Source organism: Cynoglossus semilaevis, chromosome 5 (assembly GCF_000523025.1).
Source record: "Cynoglossus semilaevis isolate Cse_v1.0 chromosome 5, Cse_v1.0, whole genome shotgun sequence".
Taxonomy (NCBI): domain Eukaryota; kingdom Metazoa; phylum Chordata; class Actinopteri; order Pleuronectiformes; family Cynoglossidae; genus Cynoglossus; species Cynoglossus semilaevis.
In genome coordinates this window covers 6,692,624-6,713,354 of record NC_024311.1, presented here as the reverse complement: position 1 = coordinate 6,713,354, position 20,731 = coordinate 6,692,624, and the positions used below count along the sequence as shown (strand labels likewise).

The 20,731-nt window shown below is 45.8% G+C and overlaps 3 protein-coding genes across 3 annotated transcripts; 2 read left to right on the top strand and 1 right to left on the bottom strand.

The window, feature by feature from the left end:
- Positions 1-1,142: 1,142 nt before the first annotated feature.
- On the top strand, positions 1,143-12,636 carry LOC103378850 (transient receptor potential cation channel subfamily M member 1). Its single transcript, XM_017032713.2, has 27 exons — positions 1,143-1,248; positions 1,339-1,534; positions 1,620-1,833; positions 2,242-2,366; positions 2,450-2,621; positions 2,727-2,901; positions 3,091-3,214; positions 3,870-3,942; positions 4,039-4,139; positions 4,229-4,411; positions 4,701-4,835; positions 5,566-5,616; positions 5,702-5,842; positions 6,385-6,414; positions 6,492-6,784; positions 6,866-7,094; positions 7,187-7,309; positions 7,386-7,526; positions 7,895-8,023; positions 8,168-8,419; positions 8,603-8,777; positions 9,524-9,544; positions 9,680-9,824; positions 9,938-10,140; positions 10,524-10,656; positions 10,864-11,210; positions 11,291-12,636. Exons 2-27 carry the CDS (start codon positions 1,532-1,534, stop codon positions 11,962-11,964), a joined length of 4,392 nt encoding a protein of 1,463 aa, XP_016888202.1. The 5' UTR covers positions 1,143-1,248; positions 1,339-1,531; the 3' UTR covers positions 11,965-12,636.
- Positions 12,637-12,746: 110 nt separating this feature from the next.
- Positions 12,747-18,342, bottom strand: galr1b (galanin receptor 1b). Its single transcript, XM_008310167.3, is given in 5 exon segments — positions 12,747-13,968; positions 14,832-14,897; positions 15,787-16,308; positions 16,311-16,598; positions 17,463-18,342. Coding segments are annotated over 4 exon segments (1,140 nt in total). The 5' UTR covers positions 16,521-16,598; positions 17,463-18,342; the 3' UTR covers positions 12,747-13,626.
- Positions 18,343-18,692: 350 nt separating this feature from the next.
- Positions 18,693-20,731, top strand: LOC103378820 (chymotrypsin B-like). The gene is made up of 7 exons (XM_008310166.3): positions 18,693-18,841; positions 19,128-19,231; positions 19,305-19,384; positions 19,833-19,911; positions 19,984-20,164; positions 20,250-20,383; positions 20,456-20,731. Exons 1-7 carry the CDS (start codon positions 18,790-18,792, stop codon positions 20,615-20,617), a joined length of 792 nt encoding a protein of 263 aa, XP_008308388.1. The 5' UTR covers positions 18,693-18,789; the 3' UTR covers positions 20,618-20,731.

Sequence of the window (20,731 nt, the reverse complement as noted above, 5' to 3'; positions counted from 1 at the left end):
TGTTAGTGGAGCGTATAGACACCAGAGGTCACTGTTGAACCTCTGACATAACATCAGAGCCACCAGCTTCTTTAACAGCGTCAAGTCCTGAGCTAAGAAATAAGTACATTACATCCTGATCCAAACCCCCCCCAAACAAACAAAACAAAACAAGAAAAAAAAGCCAGAAGAAAACAAACAAAACAAAACAAGAAAAAAAGCCAGAAGAAGATCCTGGTCCAAACCCACATGGAAGTTCAGATCCTTCTATAGAGCCACACCCAGGTTCGTAATCCTGATCCTGATTCAAGAACACAAGTGGATTTGGACTCATGACCAGCAGAGCCAGGGGATATTGAGATCCAGGCCCACAGCTCCACCTTGTACAAATCCATCACTGTATACATTTTCAGAATCCGAACTGTGGCCAGTTTTTTCAGAGCACCAGGTGTTTCACTGATGGGTTCGATGCTGATGTCATGACCTCATGGTTGCAGCTGTTCATACTGTACTGTGTAGATTTGAGCAACTTCATATCTACTTTAATCCAGGTCCATCCTGGACCAGGGTTAGATCCACTTCACCCACTGACCTTCAGCAGCTGTAACAAGAACTGTGTGTGGGACAATGAATTGTCCTCCAGTCGGTTTATCTTCAGTCACCATTTATTAAATCTGTGTGCATTAAAAAGGAGCATCAACTAATCCAGATTACAGAGAGCAGGTCTCTGCATGTCTCGACCCACGGCAGAGTCCTGAGGACTTTACTGGCTGCAGGGTGGACACCAGAGGCAGAAGATCACGCAGACTGAAGAAGACAAGACAGGGCACCAGAGACAGGAGGACAGAAGAAGGACAGCACGCAGGTCTGAGGAGGGTGATGTGGACGAAGGAAGGAGAGGGAGTAAAATAGGTAAGAAACAGGTGAAAAGACAGGACGGCAGGAAAAATGGAGAGGGAGAGAACCAAAGTTTGAAGGAGTAGGACAAGAATGTCAGAGGACAGCTGAACATTATCATGGACAACAGGGGAAGAAGGGACACGAATGGATCCTTCAAACGTTCCTCCATCAAACGCAGTGTGTCCACTGCGTCACAAAGGGTAGGACAGACTGAAACTACTGTGTCTGAGTCTCCCCACTGAGGTAAACTACCAGATTCTACTGTCATTCTACTGATCTACTCTGTCCAAAGGTCCACCGTGCCTGGATTGAAAGGACGTTTCTGAAGAGAGAGTGCGTCCAGATCATTACAGGCAAAGACACCAGCAGGTACAGATACATGCAAAGATTTGTCCCTATTCACAAACAAACTTAAACACTGCAATGGTTTAAAAATGTTTCTGCTGTTTGCTTGTTCAGATGCAGTTGTGGCCAGCTGGTGGCGCAGCACTCCTCTGTCCCTGCTGCAGCTGAACCCGATGGAGGAGCTCCACTGGTGCAGCTGGACGTCCCGACTGTAGAGAAGTGGAGTCCTCCCAAACACACCCACACGTCTCCCACCGATGCCTACGGAGTCATTGAGTTCCAGGGTGGAGGACACAACAACAAGGCTATGGTACCTGAAGACCCCGGAGTGATGAGTGTGTGTGTGAGAGACGTGTCACTGACCAGGTCCCCACTGTCCTCCTGCTCCTCCTCAGTACATCCGAGTGTCCTACGACTCCAGGCCTGAGTCCCTGCTGCAGCTGATGTTGAAGGAGTGGCAGCTGGAGTTGCCCACGTTACTCATCTCTGTGCACGGTGGTCTCCAGAACTTTGACCTCCCCCCTAAACTGAAGCAGGTGTTTGGGAAAGGACTGATCAAAGCTGCAGTCACCACCGGGGCTTGGATCTACACCGGGGGAGTCAGCACAGGTTTGGACTCAGCACACACCCAGTCTGTGAACGGCTGTCAACGCTGCACAGACTCTTAGTTACATTTCATTAATACTCCTTTAGTATTTCCAGCTATATCTACTGATCAATAATCTCCTTCCTACTGTTATCTAATGTAGCCTTGTTTAAAATATGTTTCCAAACTCTTCACTAATGTAAAGTCAGGGTATATTATTGATGGTCTGGTTAATCTGTACTTGAGCAAACTAACTTAGTAATAAGGTTAGAAATCTTTATTACCTCAACGCTAGGCTATCTAGCCCACTTACTTACCTTAAATTATGTCAAGTCACTTTGCTAACAAGGCTAATAACATTTATGACCCAGTCAGTGCTAAAACTAATCTGTTAATAAGGAAGAGGTGAATGACTCCATCCCTGGTTTCAGGAGTGATCCGCCATGTTGGAGACGCTCTGAAGGATCATTCGTCCAAGTCCAGGGGGAAAGTCTGTGCCATCGGCATCGCACCGTGGGGAATTATCGAGAACAAAGAGGACCTGATTGGACGAGATGTACGTGAGAAAAAACAAAAAAAAAAACTGGACTGGACTGAACTAGAACTTAACTCAACTAAACAGAACTTTGTTTGTTCAAGGTGACCAGACCCTACCAGACCATGTCCAATCCACTCAGTAAGCTGGCGGTGCTGAACAGTAGCCACTCCCACTTTATCCTCTCTGACAACGGGACCAGCGGGAAGTACGGCGCCGAGGTCCGCCTTCGCCGACAGCTGGAGAAGCACATCGCTCTGCAAAAGATCAACACACGTTAGTCATGTGACACTTATATTCAGTCTTCTTAGTCTGGATGAGGGGTGAGCGGGGGGGTGGAGGGGGCAAAAGATTCTTCAACAAATTGACTGTTTGTCTCAGGTCTGGGCCAAGGTGTCCCATTGGTGTGTTTGATCCTGGAAGGTGGTCCCAACGTGATTGCCATAGTTCTGGAGAGTTTGAAAGAAGACCCCCCTGTCCCTGTTGTCGTCTGTGACGGCAGCGGCCGAGCATCAGACATCATTTCCTTCGCTCACAGATACTGCGAGGAGGACGGGTGAGAATGCCATGAACCCCCCTCAACCAGAGTGGGTTTAAATCACTGTACACACAGGTGGTTGATTAACATGTGGTTCAATCAGTAAGTTAGCACTGACACGAACCTACCACACGAGGCAGTAGAAAACCAGTACGACCCAAGTCATCACAGGCGTGGCTCAACTGTTGGTTTCCCTGATGTTCTCAGGTTGGTGAGTGACAGCGTCAAAGATCAGCTTCTCGTCACCATCCAGAAAACGTTTAACTACAACCGCGGCCAGGCGCAGCAGATCTTCCTCATGGTGATGGAGTGCATGAAGAAGAAAGCTCTGGTAGGTCACATGGTCACAGGCTCACAAGCCATTTCTATGGACTAGTCTATTAACAATGCTAAGACTTCTGGTCAGCACGGGGTTAATACTGTTGGGGGGTGGAGGGGTCCTGACACCGGTCCATTGTGACATTCCCATAATGACAAATGGTTTTATTTTTGACCACTGCTCTTAGTGGAGATTGTTCTGTCGTGACCCTCCATCCGATGATTTAATCCCACAATCCTCTGCTGCCTCCTGACAACAGCTGTAGCTGCTGATAAATGTAGGGAGAATAAAAATCCATTAAATCACTTTAAATGATTTGTTGTTGGGATTAAAATGCAAAAAAAAAAAAAACATGGAATCACCAGGAACAGTTGTCCCTGAGTGTTGGACCGATGTCTCCTGGACCTGACACACAGCCTGATGTCGAGGGTCTTTTAGAGTGTCATAAAGACGTCACCATGTGACCTCACACAAATGTTAGCTTGAGATGGTAACGTGTACAACAGACACATATAGCGTTTAGCCTTTAGCTTCACAGATGTCAACAGAAATAATGCTGTGTATCATGAGAGAGATATTAGCATTAGGTGAACGATATCATCATGTCTCCTAGGTGTTAACATGTGCTGTGCTCCCTCAGAGCAGGCTAACGTGTGTGTGTGTGTAGATCACAGTGTTCAGGATGGGTTCTGAAGGACAACAGGACATTGAGATGTCAATTCTCACTGCTCTACTAAAAGGTACGACTTCGTCATGTGTCAGTGCAGCGTCTGTTCTGCAGCCGTTTATTGTCTTTAAATTTATTTTACAACAGTGTCTTTTCTGTTTGTTTTCAGGGACAAATGCCTCGGCCACAGACCAACTCAACTTGGCTCTGGCCTGGAACAGAGTGGACATCGCCCACAATCAGATCTTCATCCATGGACATCACTGGCCTGTGAGTCTTCACTGGTGTCTCTGACAACATGTCCACCAAACAAAGAGCTTAGAGACTGTCTCTCTCTCTCTGCCTCTCTGTCTGTCCAGCCTGTCTCTGCTCTGGCTACTGACCGTCCCAAAAGTCCATCAGCCCAGCGAGCTGCTGCAGCAGGAGGAGCAGGAGGAGGAGGAGCTAAAGGAAAAGCAAAAGGGAAGAAAGGAAAAGGAGGAAAAACGAAACCAGAACCACCTGAAGAGACAGATCCAAGGAAACTGGAGCTGTTGAGCTGGGTGAGAGACCTGAGAACAGCAACCAGGACACTGACAACTGCAGCAACACCAGTAACAACAACAACAACACTGTACTACAACAACACACTACACCAGGAGACCTGGCTCTCCTAAAAACTACACCACAACCTCACAGTCAACAACAACAGGCAATGACATCACCAACTACAACAACAACACTAACACCATCAACATCATTCAGATCTCATGGCATCAAAACTGTTCAGGTGAAAGAAAGGCAATATTCAGCAATAACATTATGTTATACTCCTAATGACGCCCCCTACAGGTGAATTCACTGGAACAGTCCATGATGGACGCGTTGGTCCTGGACAGAGTGGACTTTGTGAAGCTGCTGATTGAAAACGGCGTGAACATCCATCACTTACTGACGATTCCTCGTTTGGAGGAGCTTTATAACACGGTCAGTGTGCGATGACGGCGGTGGATGAAACAGTTGGATGAAACAGTTAGCCATGAACAAATGAAGAGTCAAAGTATTTTAAAGCCACAGTTTAGATCTAGTTGTTGCAGATATTAAATGAATTTAATTGAAGCAAAGTAATCGATTTAATTGAAAATGTTTTTACTTGTTCCTAGTAGTTCAGTTTCTGCAGGGTATGAGTCAAATCTGTTCTTGCATGTGATTGGCCGATGGTGTGCCAACAGTAAAGTTCCCGTCCCACACCATAGATAAAAGGAGAGGCTGAAGATTCTGCTCTCTCCAGTGAGAACTGGCCTATTCACCAGTACCATGTTACTAAATGTCAGGGGTGGCAGAGAAGTATGTGAAGACGGTACAGGCAATGAATAAGAACAGTAGGATAAGTGCTCACCAACCTGTTCATAACCTTTTAGAGAGAGCAGTCACATGGTTTGACCAGGGGCTAAAGCTCAATGGAGTAGAAAGTTAGCGAGGGCGGGGCTTGGAAACAAAGCTTTTAACATTAACCTCTATAGTCTCGGTGACATGTGCAGCTTATCGTCCATCAGTGGTTTCGCTCTTTAACATTAATCTGCGTCTCTCAAACACATTCTCCTCAACATGACAGTCAGATTAGAGAGCAGCGTCTGTTTCCTTCACCTTTCAGAAAATGAATAGAACTCTAACAGAAGCAAACAGGTTGAATGACATCTTCTGATTGTGTTTCCAGAAACTGGGTCCAGCCAACACTCTCCAGTTTGTGGTCAGGGATGTGAAGAAGGTGAAATGAAACATGATTTTATACAGGGTAGAAAATTCCTGATGAAATTTTTTCCGATGCTTGAAGTTTGATTTTTGTGCTGCAGGGGAACCTCCCCCCAGATTACCAGATCACACTGATCGACATTGGCCTGGTACTGGAGTTTCTGATGGGCGGGGCTTATCGCTGCAACTACACAAGGAAGAGCTTCAGGACTCTGTACAACAACCTGTACGGCCTCAAGAGAGTGAGTGACATTTATATACTGGAGATACACGTCACTCATGATACCATGTGATTCATGATACCATGTGATTCGTGATACCATGTGATTCATGATACCATGTGATTCATGATTTAGTTTCAAACCAAATGATCTCCAGTCAAACTGTGACCAAATCCACTGATCTTTTCTTTGTCAGAACTCTGTAAAATCCCATCACCAACTGGTCTGGTCTGATTGACCTGGTTAACTGTCAATATATAAAACAACAACTGAAGAGCAACATAAATATAATTTCCGATGCATGTTACAGCCGTAGACATTTATTATAAACCACATCTGATGATGGAGGATGAACTGGAGAAGCAGTGAAGTCGAAGTCCAGCTGTACAACAGGAGCAATAACTGATGAAATACTTGGTGTAAATTAACTTGGGTGATTGTTTCATATGACATTATAGCAGTGACTTCCAGTTTCCACAGCCCCCCCAACCCCTCTCCCCCACAGTAAAACCATTGTCTTCTCCTCCTCACCCTGGATGTTTTATTTGTCTTTTCTTTTTTAGCCTAAAGCCCTGAAACTTCTTGGGATGGAGGTAATTTTTTCAGACTTTTTACCTGCTGTTTTATTTTCAGTCTCTTTTTTTTCTGACCAGAAAACTCTTTCCTTCAGGATGATGAGCCTCGCTCCAAGGGAAAAGGAAAGAAAACCAAAAAGAAAGAGGAGGAGATAGACATCGACGTAGACGACCCAGAGATCTGCCGGTTCCAGTACCCTTTCCACGAGCTGATGGTGTGGGCGGTGCTTATGAAGCGTCAAAAGATGGCGCTGTTTCTGTGGCAGCGTGGAGAAGAGGCCATGGCCAAAGCTCTTGTGGCCTGTAAACTGTACAAGGCCATGGCCCACGAGTCTTCTCAGAGTGAGCTGGTGGACGACATCTACCAGGATCTGGAGAACAACTCCAGGTCAGTTCCTCACCCACACAACTCTCCCACTCGCCCCCCCCACTTTTTCACAGACTGACTTTGATTGTATGTGTTTTCCAGAGAATTTGGTCAGCTGGCCTACGAGCTCCTGGACCAGTCGTACAAACACGACGAGCAGGTGGCCATGAAGCTGCTGACCTACGAGCTGAAGAACTGGAGCAACTCCACCTGTCTGAAACTGGCTGTAGCTGCCAAACACAGAGACTTCATCGCCCACACCTGCAGTCAGATGCTGTTGACGGACATGTGGATGGGCTGTCTGAGGATGGGCAAAAGCAACAGCCTGGAGGTGAGGGCAGATGTTGGAGGTGAGGGCAGATGTTGGAGGTGTTCAAACTGCCTCTCTGAGACCATCTGTCTTTGTCCTTGTTTGATCTACAGGTGATTCTCGGGATCATTTTCCCTCCGGCCATCTTCTTCATGGAGTTCCGTCTCGGCGAGGAGTCGTTGTATAATTCATCCAAAGAAAACAGCAACAAAGACGATGACAACAAATCCAGCAAGGTCCGAAAAGAGAGACAAGTGATCTCGTCCATCTGCTTAGTTCATGTTCAGGGTAATGATGCATCTGTCCTTTCAGGACGCCGTCTCAAACGTTGACACTACATCCAAGAAAGGAGATGAAGAAGAAAACCACAGAAGACTGCGCAGAAGAATTCCCATCAGGACCAAGATCTATGAGTTCTACACCGCCCCCTTCACCAAGTTCTGGTTCAACACGGCAAGTTCACAGAAAGAAAAAAAAAGTCCCTTTTATTTCCCCCATTAGGGGTATGTGGTTCCCCTGGGAATCAAACTCAGGAGTCTCTGCTCTTACCTTGAAAGGCAGCCGTGCTCCCACTATGGAACCTATGGAACCTTTAAACACTTGGTCAAGTTTAAAAAAAAAAGAGATGGAACCTATGGAACCTTTAAACACTTAAAAAAAAAAGAAAGATGAAAACGTGAAAAAGATATGAAGACGTAGATCAATCACAAAGAAGTAGTTATTGTCACGACTACAGTTAACGACTGTTTCTTACAATGTATTTATTATGAATACGTTTCCGACATCCTTTGATCGCCCTTTGATCCTTGCTCCGTGCACAGATCTCGTACCTGGTGTACCTGATGTTGTACAACTACATCATCCTGGTGAAGATGGAGCGATGGCCGTCTCTGCAGGAGTGGATCGTCATCTCTTACATCATCACTCTGGGACTGGAGAAAGTTCGTCAGGTAAACTTTGTAGATGGTATTTTTCGGACGACTTCCTGTCGCAGTATCATTTCCAACACTGGACGTGTTTGCTTCCTGTCGCAGTATCATTTCCAACACGTGTTTACAGACTGTTGACGTTTGGAATGTTGGGCTCTTTGTCAGATCCTGATGTCGGAGCCAGGGAAGCTGAAGCAGAAGATCAACGTGTGGCTGGAGGACTACTGGAACATCACCGACCTGGTGGCCATCTCCGTCTTCCTGCTGGGTCTTCTGCTGCGGCTTCAGAACGAGCCCTACATGGGCTACGGCCGTGTCATCTACTGTGTGGACATCATCTTCTGGTACATCCGGGTCTTAGACATCTTTGGAGTCAACAAGTACCTCGGGCCGTATGTCATGATGATTGGCAAGATGGTGAGATATGTCGTCAGAGGAAAATTCTCTGGAATAATATTGATATATTTGGAGTATCAGCTAAAAAAGTTATGACTTTCAGTCCATGTGGCCCCGCCCTACCATGACCCCGGTTCATCAACCCAGCAATCCTTCATGTCAACACCAGTAGTTGGTGATTACCAGTGATGCTCTCTGTTTCAGATGATTGACATGCTGTACTTCGTGGTCATCATGCTGGTGGTGCTCATGAGCTTCGGCGTGGCACGGCAGGCCATTCTCCACCCCGATGAGGAGCCAACATGGCGGCTGGCCAGGAACATCTTCTACATGCCCTACTGGATGATCTACGGAGAGGTGTTTGCCGACTCCATAGACCGTAAGACTAGAGTTCATAGTAAGAGTCCATCACCTGGTAGTCCTCATCTGTCCTATTCCGTCCACCCTACTTTTCCAGTTTCCTAACATCACATAGATATTTAAAAAAAATATACATATATATACTGTACATATATCTGTACATAAATATATATATACGTATATAAATATATATGTGTGTATATATGTTTGTATATATGTATATATATATTAAAATATATATATACATATATATTTCAACAAGTCCCTGTTCCACCGGTCAGTTTTCACGAATGTAGATGATGCCCTCTGGTGTCCATAGATGATATGACATATGTATATTTTGATAAATAACTTGCCTTGGAATATAAATCTCAGTACCAGTCAAACTACAAAAAACATGTGACTTTTAGTCCAGAAAATATGGCAGCCCATCATCTGGTCTCCATTCCTTTATCCTCCCCCCTGTTCTCACTCTTCAGCAGTTCTTTGGACCAGAGAGTTCTAAGTGAAAGGTCCACTATCTCCTAGCTATGTCTCCTTGCAGACCTGACTAGGTTGCTTCTCTGTCCACTAGTCGTAACCCTTTGAGTCCTGTCAGAATCACAGAAACTCTTTCCCTGGACCAGGTGTAGTTAGGATCCACTTCATTGTGTGTCTGAACTGTGTTCTTGTTCAAACCCTGCTCAGCTCTGATGTGATGTTTCAGCTGCAGCTTCAGTCTCCTCACCCTGTCTCTCTTTTCTCCTGACTCTCCCTCCTGGACAGTGTACGCCATGGAAATCAACCGTGAGTTTTTACAGTGAAACACTTTTCATTCCAATCAAAGATTCTGTGTTAGCTCAGGAACTCTGTTAGTAATGTCTGTGCTGGTCACTATGACTGGGTGAACGCTGGTTCAAGTCTCCTGCTGTGGACTTTCAGCTCCCTGTGGAGATAACTTGTACGATGAAGACGGGAAGAAACTTCCTCCTTGTATCCCAGGAGCCTGGCTGACGCCTGCTATTATGGCCTGTTACCTGCTGGTGGCAAACATCCTGCTGGTCAACCTGCTTATTGCAGTTTTCAAGTTAGTGTTTATATCCTGGTTCAGTAGACTGTACCAGCTGATGTGAGCAAACGTCCACGCAGGGGGACGCGGTCCACAACAGGACGCTAACCTTTTCCTCTTCCTCTGCTCAGTAACACCTTCTTTGAGGTGAAGTCCATCTCTAACCAGGTGTGGAAGTTCCAGCGTTACCAGCTGATCATGACTTTCCACGACCGCCCCATCCTGCCTCCCCCCCTCATCATCTTCCCACACGTCTACATCATCCTTAAGATGCTCTGCTGCCGATGGAGGCAGCGGCCGGAGGGTGACCAGGACGAGCACCAAAGACGGCTGCGTGAGTGTCGCGTCGACTGAACACATGGAAGTGGTTCAAAATCAATATTAAATATAGTAATATTTGAAATGAAATATATATATATATGTATATATATATGAAATTAAAAGTCAGCTTTTTAATACCAAATGATGAATTCATACAAAAATTCTTTGAAATGTAACAGTTAAATTATTTTATAATGTGAGCTAAAAACAATTTTAAATGCAACCATTAAAAAATAAATACAAAAAATCTATATTTTACACAATGTTTTCTTTAAACCTGAATGAAATGTGAAGGAAAAATGTAGTTAAGTCATCACAAACGTTTAATTTTATTAGTATGTAGTAAATAAAACAGTGGTGTGTGTGTGTGTGTGTGTGTGTGTGTGTGTGTTTCAGAGCTGGTCCTGAGTGCCGAGGAGCTGAAGAATCTCCATGAGTTTGAGGAACAGTGTGTGGAAGAATATTTCAGAGAGAAAGATGACGAGAAGCAGTCGTCAAACAACGAACGAATCAGAGTCACGTCGGAGAGGTAAACTAACAACGCACACACACACACACACACACACTTCTGTAAACCATCATATGAATTAGCAGTTATTATTAATATTTTAGAAAAACAAAGAAGGACCAAGTACAGAACCTTGTGGGACTCCAGCCTGGAAAACAACAGTTATGTCAAGTTAACTTCTCTGTGTGTGTGTGCGTGCGTGTGCGTGTGCGTGTGCCGCATATGCAGGGTTGAGAATATGTCCATGCGTCTGGAAGAAGTGAACGAACGCGAGCACTCGATGAAGGCGTCTCTACAGACCGTTGACCTGCGTCTCTCTCAGTTAGAGGAGTTTTCTGGTCGTATGATGAACGCTCTGGAGAAACTCGCAGGCATCGACCGCGCTGAGCTCATCTGCTCACGCTCCCGAGGGTCTTCTATCTGTGAGCCCACGCCCCTGCTGCGTCACAGCAGCATTAACAGCGCAGACGGCTACAGTTTGTATCGATACCACGTAGATCAAGGTGATCGGGACACTGAGATCCTGGACCGAAGGGTACAGCCCAGTCCAAAAAGACAGGAAGTGGATGCAGCAGGTGAGAAGGCAGGGTCAGAAGGTCACCGCACTGACCAGTGACCTGGCTTCTATCGTGACTCCTCTGCTTCTGGTTTTCAGGTGATGTGAAGGAGTTCCCGTCCACACTGGAGGTGGAGGGACCCAGGGGGCGGGCCCAGTCCTTGTCCCATGTCAACATTCTGATCTCCTCATGTGACTCTGACCTCAAACCCACCCACTGCCGCCCTGCGTCACTCCTGCTGGACCTCACAGACTCTGACGTTGAGAAGAACCCTCCTGAGAAGACAAGTCTGGACGCAGCAGCGTCCTTTCCTCTGGTGACGCCAAAGATTACACGATGTCCGTCATCCTTAAGTCTCAGCAGCAGTCCATCCTCGAACAGGAAGTCAGCCGGCTGTTTCCTCCCAGACCTCACTCCTCAAGATCAGAATGGAAGAACCAGCATGATGAAGACGACAGGACGAGAAGGAGCAACTGAAACCACACAGGTCGGAGGAGAAGCCAGGTCCAGTGAGGGACACCAGGAGTCGGAGACAGTCCAGGAGAGGACAGAACCACAGGAGTCGGAGGACGAGGAGCACAGGATGTACCCGACTCTGCGCTCCAAGAGTCTAAACACCAACCCGAGGAAGACGAGGATGAAGGAGGACACGGTGGTATCGCGGTCTTCCAGCAGTGTCAGAGACCTGGTGTCTGTGTTCAGCACTGAGGACAGACAGCCCCCCCACAGTCCACAGCCGGGGACAGAGACCAGCAGAGACCAGCAGTCATGAAGGACTGGAGTGGAGACAGATCTGGAGTTTTATGAAGTTCTACTTCATTTATGTTTTAAACTTGTTGGTGAAAATTTAAGATCAGAATAAATGACATTGTTCGGTTTGGTCACAGGTCGGAACTCCTTATCCATGACACCGTAGATAAATCTGTCCAAATTACAATATTACAATATTTAATCTGATTAATCATACGTTAGCTGTGGATTTATCCTGGTTAACCAGGGTTAGGGTCATCATTGATGGTAAAATAAATGTGTGTGTGTGTGTGTGTATGTACTGTCTTTACTGTCTTCTAAGGTAATATAACTTACGACAAAGAAATCTGACCTTCAAGTGTCCACCTACGTTTTACAATAATCTTATTTTCGTCCACTGTGCATAAACCTTTCTCGGATGAACTATCTTGCCTCGCGGTGATTGAAGTGTTCAAAGGGTTGACTATGGCGCCCTCAGATGGTCAAATAAGGAATAACATTTTACAGATTCATACGATTTTTAAGCTTTTATTCGTCACCACGGAATAAAAGACCAAATAAATGGTACAAAAAATCATACAGTTGTAATAAATGAACTAATTAATCACTTTTAGCTAAAGTTAAGTTGCAAATTTAGTTAATTAAATTTATATTGTTGCAATATTTTAAAATACCTACAAAACTGTAAAAGAAATTTAAATTAAAAGCCAATACTGAACATCACTGCATCATCAGTTTATTATTATTATTATTAATAATAATAATAATAATAATGAACACAAATAATAAAGTGAGAGCAAATGATGACATGAGTAGAGATCATATTTAACCTAAGGTAAAAAAATATATTTTTAATTTACATTTAATAAACCATTAAATTGAATCACTGCTGACATTTCTGACAAATACAGATACAATTGTAAAAAATGTGAAAAAAATGTCATTGTACGTTGACTTTAAATGTCCATCTGTTTTATAATTGTGATTTTATAAATGTGTCACTAGTAAACATTTGGTTTGAATTTCATTTTTAGATTACAGAACCTTTGGATTTGTAGTTAAAAATAATTACAGTATTTTTGAAAATATCAGAAAAACAAAACAACAGTTTTTTTCTCCTCTTCTTCTTCAGGTACCAAAGCCACTGGAGCCTGTCACACACGAGAAAACAACTGGACTCAAACCCCAGAGGCCCAACTGCCTGGCCACTGAGATAGGACCCCCCCCCCACACACACACACGTCAGTAAGTCCAAAAACTGAATACAACAATGGTTTATTATAAGAAAGCAGTAGTGAATAGTGAAAAGCTAAGAAAACAACAACAAAATAATACATTTTAGGTAAAAAATGTGCAAAAATAAAGAGTTAGCTGGAATTAGCTGAAATGTGAACGGCAGAAAAATGTTTATCTTTTCAGTAACCAAGCTAATCTGTGTTTCAGTTACAGCTAGCTTAATGCTATCCTGCTTTCTGATTGGCTACAGTGCCAAACATAGCATTTCTAGATATGAGGCTAAGGTTTGTAAAGTTTAGTAAATGTGTATCAAAAATAAGTTCCAAGATTCAATGTTTGTGAGTGATTTTAACTCAGAAATCATGTCAGAGTTCATGAGAAGAGTTTTCATCGGCAGCTGTTGACTGAGCCGCCATCTTGGTCTGTGTTAGAGTTGAAGACACCACTGTCACAATGTCCTGCTCCCCCTGCTGGTCACACCATGGTCACTGAGTGTGGTGGAGAAGTTCTCTATGTGAAACCGAACCATGGCGTCTGGAGGTGGCGTGGAGTACAGGAAATGGCAGTCGAAGACTTGACGACTGGCCTTGCGGAAGTTCTCAGACAGGAAGGCGTAGAGGACGGGGTTCAGGCAGGAATGTCCGTAGGACAGACAGTGGGAGACGATTCGAAAGACGAAGGAAGCGTCGTTCAGAGGAAAGAGGCCGAACTCCACCCACATCACGATGATGTGGTGAGGCAACCAGCAGAGGGCGAAGGCGGTGACCACCATCAGGACCGTCTGAGTTGTCTGCAGTGACGGAGAGAACATTTTACTGTTACTCTGTAAGACATCAATCTAACAGCATCAAGGCTGGGTGTTGCGTTCACTGACCAGCGGGTTTATACTCAACATAAGAATGGGTGCTGCGTTCAAGGACCACGTGATTAGGATAAAATCAGTCAAATGCTGTGACTGCGTGATGCTCTGTGATGTGAATATCACTGTTTCCTGTTTCCAGGACCAGTAAATTGGTCATGAACTGTGGCAATGGTTGACCATTTTCCTCTGATGTCAGAAGCCGTTAATGACGCCTTCAGTTCAGTCTGACTCTGAGACCTCCGTCTGCAGCCGCAGCAGGTCTCCAGTCATCGATCTTCAGACCTTTGGTTCCTCCTGGTTCTCTGTCGTGAGAGAACCTCGTCTATACTTAGTCCAGCTGTCTAAATATTTATGCTCAGCAGCGCCAGCAGTCGTTCAGTCCAGACTGGACTCTAATCTTCTGCCACAGCACGTCTGTTCACTGTCTGCTGCCAACCACAGGAGGCGCACTACAACTGGTCCAACAGAAACCAGGTCTGGTTCCAAGCTATTTCCAGTCAAAGTCACCGTTGGAAAAATAAGTTCAGCTGCAGGTCGACACTGACCCCCTCAACAAAAACATGAAGAGCCAAGAAAACAGACTATATTTAGACCGAAGAGATATTTTCAGCTCTTCTCTCCTTTGGAATTGAACCTGGAACCTTCTACATGGGAGTCAGAAACCCTGTACCATCACCATCGTCTAATGTTATCATATTCAATACGACTACTTTAAAACCTCCACAGAAAAATGAGGAGGAACATGGAGTGATGGCTGAGAACAAAACCAGAAGAGAAGAAGAAAATCGTACCTTTTGTTTGGAACGCTCCGACTTCTTCGACGTGTTCTTGATCTTTCTATGAAGATGAAACAGAATCTGTGGAAGAGGACGTTGGAATGAGAACTTCATCAGATCAAACCAGACCACAGACCTGACCTACAGCATGTCCTCAGCCTGTAGATGATCACCAGGGTCACTCAGATGGTTCTCAGACACAGGTTATCGTCTGATCTCAGGGTTTCCTTAAATATTTCTGTGTCTGTTTTAAAACCTGTGGATTTCTGCTGCTGTCGCTGAGATGAAAAAGACTCTGAGAGAGTTTTATTTTGAAAGTCCCTGCGCTGCTGCTGCTGTGTGCGCACTTGGCGCAGGTTTTTACGCACAATCTTTATGGCGCGCCCTTTGTTCCTGCTCCGTGTTCTGTATGTGATAATCAGTTAAAACAACAAACAGAATCTCGACTTCATCCTTTTTCGTCCTGTTCAACCATTAGTCATTACTGACCCCGTTTGACCTGACTTCAAACTAACACATTATTCATTAATGGGAGCCGCGAAATGAGCGAAGTGACGTCACTCTCCACGTCTGTGCGTAAAAACCTGCTCAAAGCGCAAACACTAGAGCTGCCAACACCAGGGTGTTAATACGAAATGAATACGAGACTGACCAGGTGACTGACCAGGTGACTGACCAGCAGGAGGACAAAGTTAAGTCTTCCCTTAAAACCTGTTGACTTTTCTTATGCTCTGGGCTGTGTTGGTGATACTCAGACAGAGTACCAGGTACACGGTACTACTACTTGGATGACTTGATGCTCTCTCCAGCAGGTGGCGCTACAGGAGCGCTGACGAAGTTTGTGTGTTTGGCCCTGAGATGCTGTGGTATTGTAGGAAGTTATATGTGCTGCTGTAACACTGTTGTTGTTGTTACTGTGGTTGTTGTTGTTGTCGTCGTTGTTGTTGTTGTTGTTGTGTGCCAGACTCACCTTGACGTAGCAGCAGCTGATGAGCAGCAGTGGGACCACGAACCCGAGCACAAACACGCACACCTTGTACACGCGCCTGTGCGCGTGTTGGCTCCAGCTCTCCCAGCAGAAGGTGCTGTTCGGTGCGGCGGTGTGACCCGTCAGCACCTGGTGCTGGGCCACAGGTACCGAGAACAGCACCGACAGCGTCCAGATGACACACACACCCACCAGCGCGTTTCTCCGGCTCCGGACTCGAACAGCCTTACCGGCGCGCACCACAGCCAAGTAGCGGTCCACGGACATGGCGACCAGCGTGAGGATGCTGACCAGCATGGAGACGCTGGAGCAGAAGTGGGAGAAGCGACATAAGAAGGAGCCGAAGAGCCAGTGCGGCAGGGAGTAGACGGACGCCTGGAAGGGCACACAGAAGAGCAGGAAGCCCAGATCGGCTGAGCTCAGGTTCACGATCCAGATGTTGGTAACGCTGCCGCGGGTTGCGCCGTTGCCGCCGCCGCCGCGTGTCCCGAGGCTGCCGTATCTGTCTCCAGTAGAACCAAACAGTTTCCCAGAACCCCAAGCACAAAGATCAACCCGAACACTAGCGGTACCAGCACCGCCTCTGGTCCGGTCTCCAGCCCAGTGCCAGCCGCTGTGTCAGATTCGGACCCGGACGGGGAGCGGTGGTCCTCCTCGGCCTCGGTCCAGCCTGAGGTCAAGTTTTCCTGTGGCAGCAGCAACAGCAGCAGCAGCATTTTGGGGGGAGTGAGCAGGAGCTCAGAGGAGGACTGAAGGAAAGTCCAGGTCCATGGTCCAGATCAGGACCCGGAGACCTAAACACGGAGTGTTGGAAACAACGTGACAAGTTCATGGAAATAACAGTGAAGACAGCGTTTCCTGTCAGCTGATGTCAAAGTAACAGAGTTCACCTGCGTGGAGCTGACGTTCACTTCCCTTCACAGGAGGACGTTAGGACGGACTGGGACAATAATAATAATAATAATAATAATAATAAAATGCATTTTTCAATTTCATAACAGTAACAAAAAACTGTTGTAGTTCTAGTAGTACTAGTAGTAGTTGTAGTAGTAGTAGTCGTCTCATTAATATATTATCAAGTCAGATAATAAATTAAAGTCTGAGAGTTTTATGGATCATTTATAGTAAAACAATGTGTTTTAACAGTAACTGTGTACTAATACTCATACTTCCAGTAAAAAAATACTCCCTCCCCACAGTTCATAAAGTTTGCCTTCACTGGATCACATGTCATTACAGTTCCATTGACTAATACTCATACTTCCAGTAAAAAAATACTCCCTATAAAGTTTGCCTTCACTGGATCACACGTCATTACAGTTCCATTTTACTGTTGTACGTAGTAAACCAAAGTAGCTGGAGAAACACCAGGGGTACACAGGAAGTACATACAACCTTCCAACTGGGACCACATTGGTGATTGTAAGGCAACAGCAATCACCACTCCTCCACAGTGTAGCCTCCATAACATACAGTACCAACACACAATCACCATGTAGTACATTTTCACTGTTGATCTCTGTCATGTAGTACATTTTCACTGTTGATCTCCTTTACGAGTCCAGTCCAGTACAGTCCAGTACAGTACAGTCCAGTGCAGTACAATGCAGTACAGTGCAGTACAGTGCAGTAAATACATATCATTCATTGACTGTTACCTCTGCCTCAGTTTGTAATCATTAACTGAGACCTGATGATCAGACGTCTGATGACAGACTTCACACACTGAACACCAGCAGACAGATACTCCTCTCTCCTGTCTTCTCTCCTCTCCCCTCGTCTCCCCTCCTCACCTTCCCTTCAGAACGAAACCTTGTCAACTTTAAAAATGTTCCAGAACTTCTTCATTTCCTGTGGAACTCAGTGATGGATGACGAGGAGATGAAGGAGGAGACAAAGATAGAAGTGCTGACAGATCCTCAGTTTACCTCAGGTCAGGTCACATGACCAGCGCTGAAATCTATTGGACATGACATTGAAACGACTACAGACATCAGCTCTGTTCCCACGTCCCCGAGTAACACCCGGTTGTCCCTGTCCAGTCACCAGGTGACTGTGAAGGTCCAGAAGGTTCTTCTAGTCGCTCTTTCTTCCAGTCATCCTTCAACATTTTCCTAGTTTCCTTCACTTCCTTACTACTTATTTTCCTCACTGATTTTTCTCAGTCTGTCGTTTTACATCAACACACTTTACCACCCTACCCTGCTGCACATTCTTTTGGCCTCTGTATAACCAGTTCAGTCCTCTGTCCACTCTCTGTGCTACAGCTTTGACTTCAGTTACCTCAAGTTACCAACAGGTGGGGTCATTGTCACCCTTCAAAGGTGTGAATATCAGCATAAATATGTCATAATATGGACCATAATATGGTCGACTGCTGAAATGTCTACAGCGGTTCCCAAAGATTGTTTTTATCCGTCCTATTATATACAGTGGGGCTTCAAGACACGAGCTAACCAAAACACGATACGATAGTAACGAGTAAGCAACTTTTGCAAGATTTTCCCCGTGGCACAAGGAAACATCAAGTTACAAATGTTCAACCCAGCTTAATTTTTCTCTTTGTCTCGCTGGGTTATTTTACCCATTTTATTTATATATATATATTTATAATATATTATATATAATAATATATTTCTTTATATCTATGTGTTTTTGATGTTTAAATGGGGGATTTTAATTTAATTAATTAATAGTACATTTCTGGGGTTAAAAATGGGGAAAATTCTGAATTTTTATAATACTATTTAATCCTTATAAATAATCCAAACACCGACTTCTGAATTTGTTGAATTTTGTTAAACACATGGCAGCAGCCAATCAGAGAGCCCCAGGTCAGGGGGTGTGAACCGTGGGTCCTGAACTGTGATAAACAGCTGCTGCTCAGCTGGACAACAGGCCGTGGCCTCTGATTGGCTGAAGCCAGTGTGCGTTTCAGGATAAAACGGCGTGGACTGAGTTCAGCGGCATCTTCTCTCCATCATCATGGCCTTCCTGTGGATCTTCTCCTGCCTCGCCCTGATCGGCGCCGCCTATGGTCAGCCTCTCCTCCTGCGTCAATTCAAACTGTTTTTTAAATTTGTTGTTTAAGAACTGACTTTGTGAGTATATCTCTGCTGCCCTCTACTGGTTCAAATATGTTTAAATGAACCAGTATAAACCAGCAGACTGGTCCTTTAATGACCGTCACTTTTCATCCTCCTCAGAATTGTCAAGAACCTGACCTGGGTCCTGGTCAGGTTTAGGTCCAGGTCTAGGTCTAGATTTATGATCAGACTAAAACAGCAGAATTTAACACTTGTCACCTGTCACCCCCCCCTCAGGCTGCGGAACCCCCGCCATCACCCCTGTGGTGACCGGCTACGCCCGCATCGTCAACGGTGAGGAGGCCAAACCTCACTCCTGGCCCTGGCAGGTGTCTCTGCAGGTGAGTCGACACCAGAAACCCTCCTCCTCCTCCTCCTCGTCTTTCTCTTTGACTCAGTATTTTTTTTTTTCAGCAATCCACCGGTTTCCACTTCTGCGGTGGATCTCTGATCAATGAGAACTGGGTCGTGACTGCCGCCCACTGCAACGTCAGGTCAGCTGCACAACAACCTCACACCTAGCATCACGCTAGCTGTAGCGTATCCCACTGAAAGACACTTTCACCTTTGAACTGGTGATTTTAGGTTGATCAAAAATCCTAAAACCAACGTCAGAGCGAAAAGCGACTGTTTATCAGCGACAGTTTCACACGATGCTGTAAAACAACAACCGACGTTAGCTTTCAGAAATAAACTAACTATTATGGAATAACTGGTGGAAAAACAGCACAACAATTGTTAAAAAGGGCAAAATTAATACAAACATAATATCTATGTGTTCTACAAAATAGTAAGATACTATTTATATTTATATATATATATGTATATATTTATATACATTGTCGATCTAAGCCGGCGATTAGCAGTCGACCAACAGTGGAGGACGTTTAGATTTTAACAGAATCCACTCACCACTTACTTCCTGTTCACCGCGCCCCTCAGGACCTACCACCGCGTGGTCGTTGGTGAACACGACAAAAGCTATGGAAACGAGCAGGTTCAGATCCTGAAGCCCATCAAGGTGAGAACGTTCGCCGCCATCATCTCATCAGCTGTCACTCCTGCCCTGCTGACCCCACCCTTTTTCTTTTAGGTCTTAACCCACCCCAGATGGAACCCCAGCACCATCAACAACGACATCGCCCTGATCAAGCTGTCCACCCCCGCCCGCCTGGGCACCAACGTCTCCCCCGTCTGCCTGGCTGAGTCCAGCGACAACTTCGCTGCTGGCACCACCTGTGTGACCTCCGGCTGGGGTCTGACCCGCTACAACGGTGAGATGGAACCTGTAACATTGGTCACGTGTTGATGTCACGTTCACAGGAAGTTCTAACGCTCTCCATGTCTGGTCTCCTTCAGCTGCCACCACCCCCAACAGGCTCCAGCAGGCAGCCCTCCCCCTGCTGTCCAACGACCAGTGCAAGAGACACTGGGGCAGCAACATCTCTGATGTCATGATCTGTGCCGGTGGAGCTGGCGCCACCTCCTGCATGGTAAGACCCCGTCCACCACGTTTTGTTCATGTGTGTTGCCTCTGCCTCACCCGCTCTGACTCTGGTTTTCAGGGTGACTCTGGTGGCCCCCTGGTGTGTGAGAAGGACAACGCCTGGACTCTGGTGGGTATCGTGTCCTGGGGAAGCAGCCGCTGCTCCACCTCCACCCCAGCCGTCTACGCCCGTGTCACCATGCTCCGCAGCTGGGTCGACCAGACTCTTGCTGCCAACTAAAGGCAGTACAGGAGAAGGATGGGCTGCAGTGGATGACACCCCCCCCCCCCCCCAATCCCTGGTCCTGTCTGGATCAGTGTAAAAACTGAACATCAATAAAACCTTTCACTCAGA

Bases quoted from the DNA above. Each gene is read 5' to 3' on its own strand.
- LOC103378850 (XM_017032713.2), top strand. The intron at 3,943-4,038 runs GTACGACTTCGT...GTTTGTTTTCAG, and splicing joins TCTCACTGCTCTACTAAAAG to GGACAAATGCCTCGGCCACA. The intron at 11,211-11,290 runs GTGAGAAGGCAG...TCTGGTTTTCAG, and splicing joins ACAGGAAGTGGATGCAGCAG to GTGATGTGAAGGAGTTCCCG.
- LOC103378820 (XM_008310166.3), top strand. From the start codon at position 18,790: ATGGCCTTCCTGTGGATCTTCTCCTGCCTCGCCCTGATCGGCGCCGCC. The intron at 19,385-19,832 runs GTCAGCTGCACA...CGCGCCCCTCAG, and splicing joins GCCGCCCACTGCAACGTCAG to GACCTACCACCGCGTGGTCG. The intron at 20,384-20,455 runs GTAAGACCCCGT...TCTGGTTTTCAG, and splicing joins CTGGCGCCACCTCCTGCATG to GGTGACTCTGGTGGCCCCCT.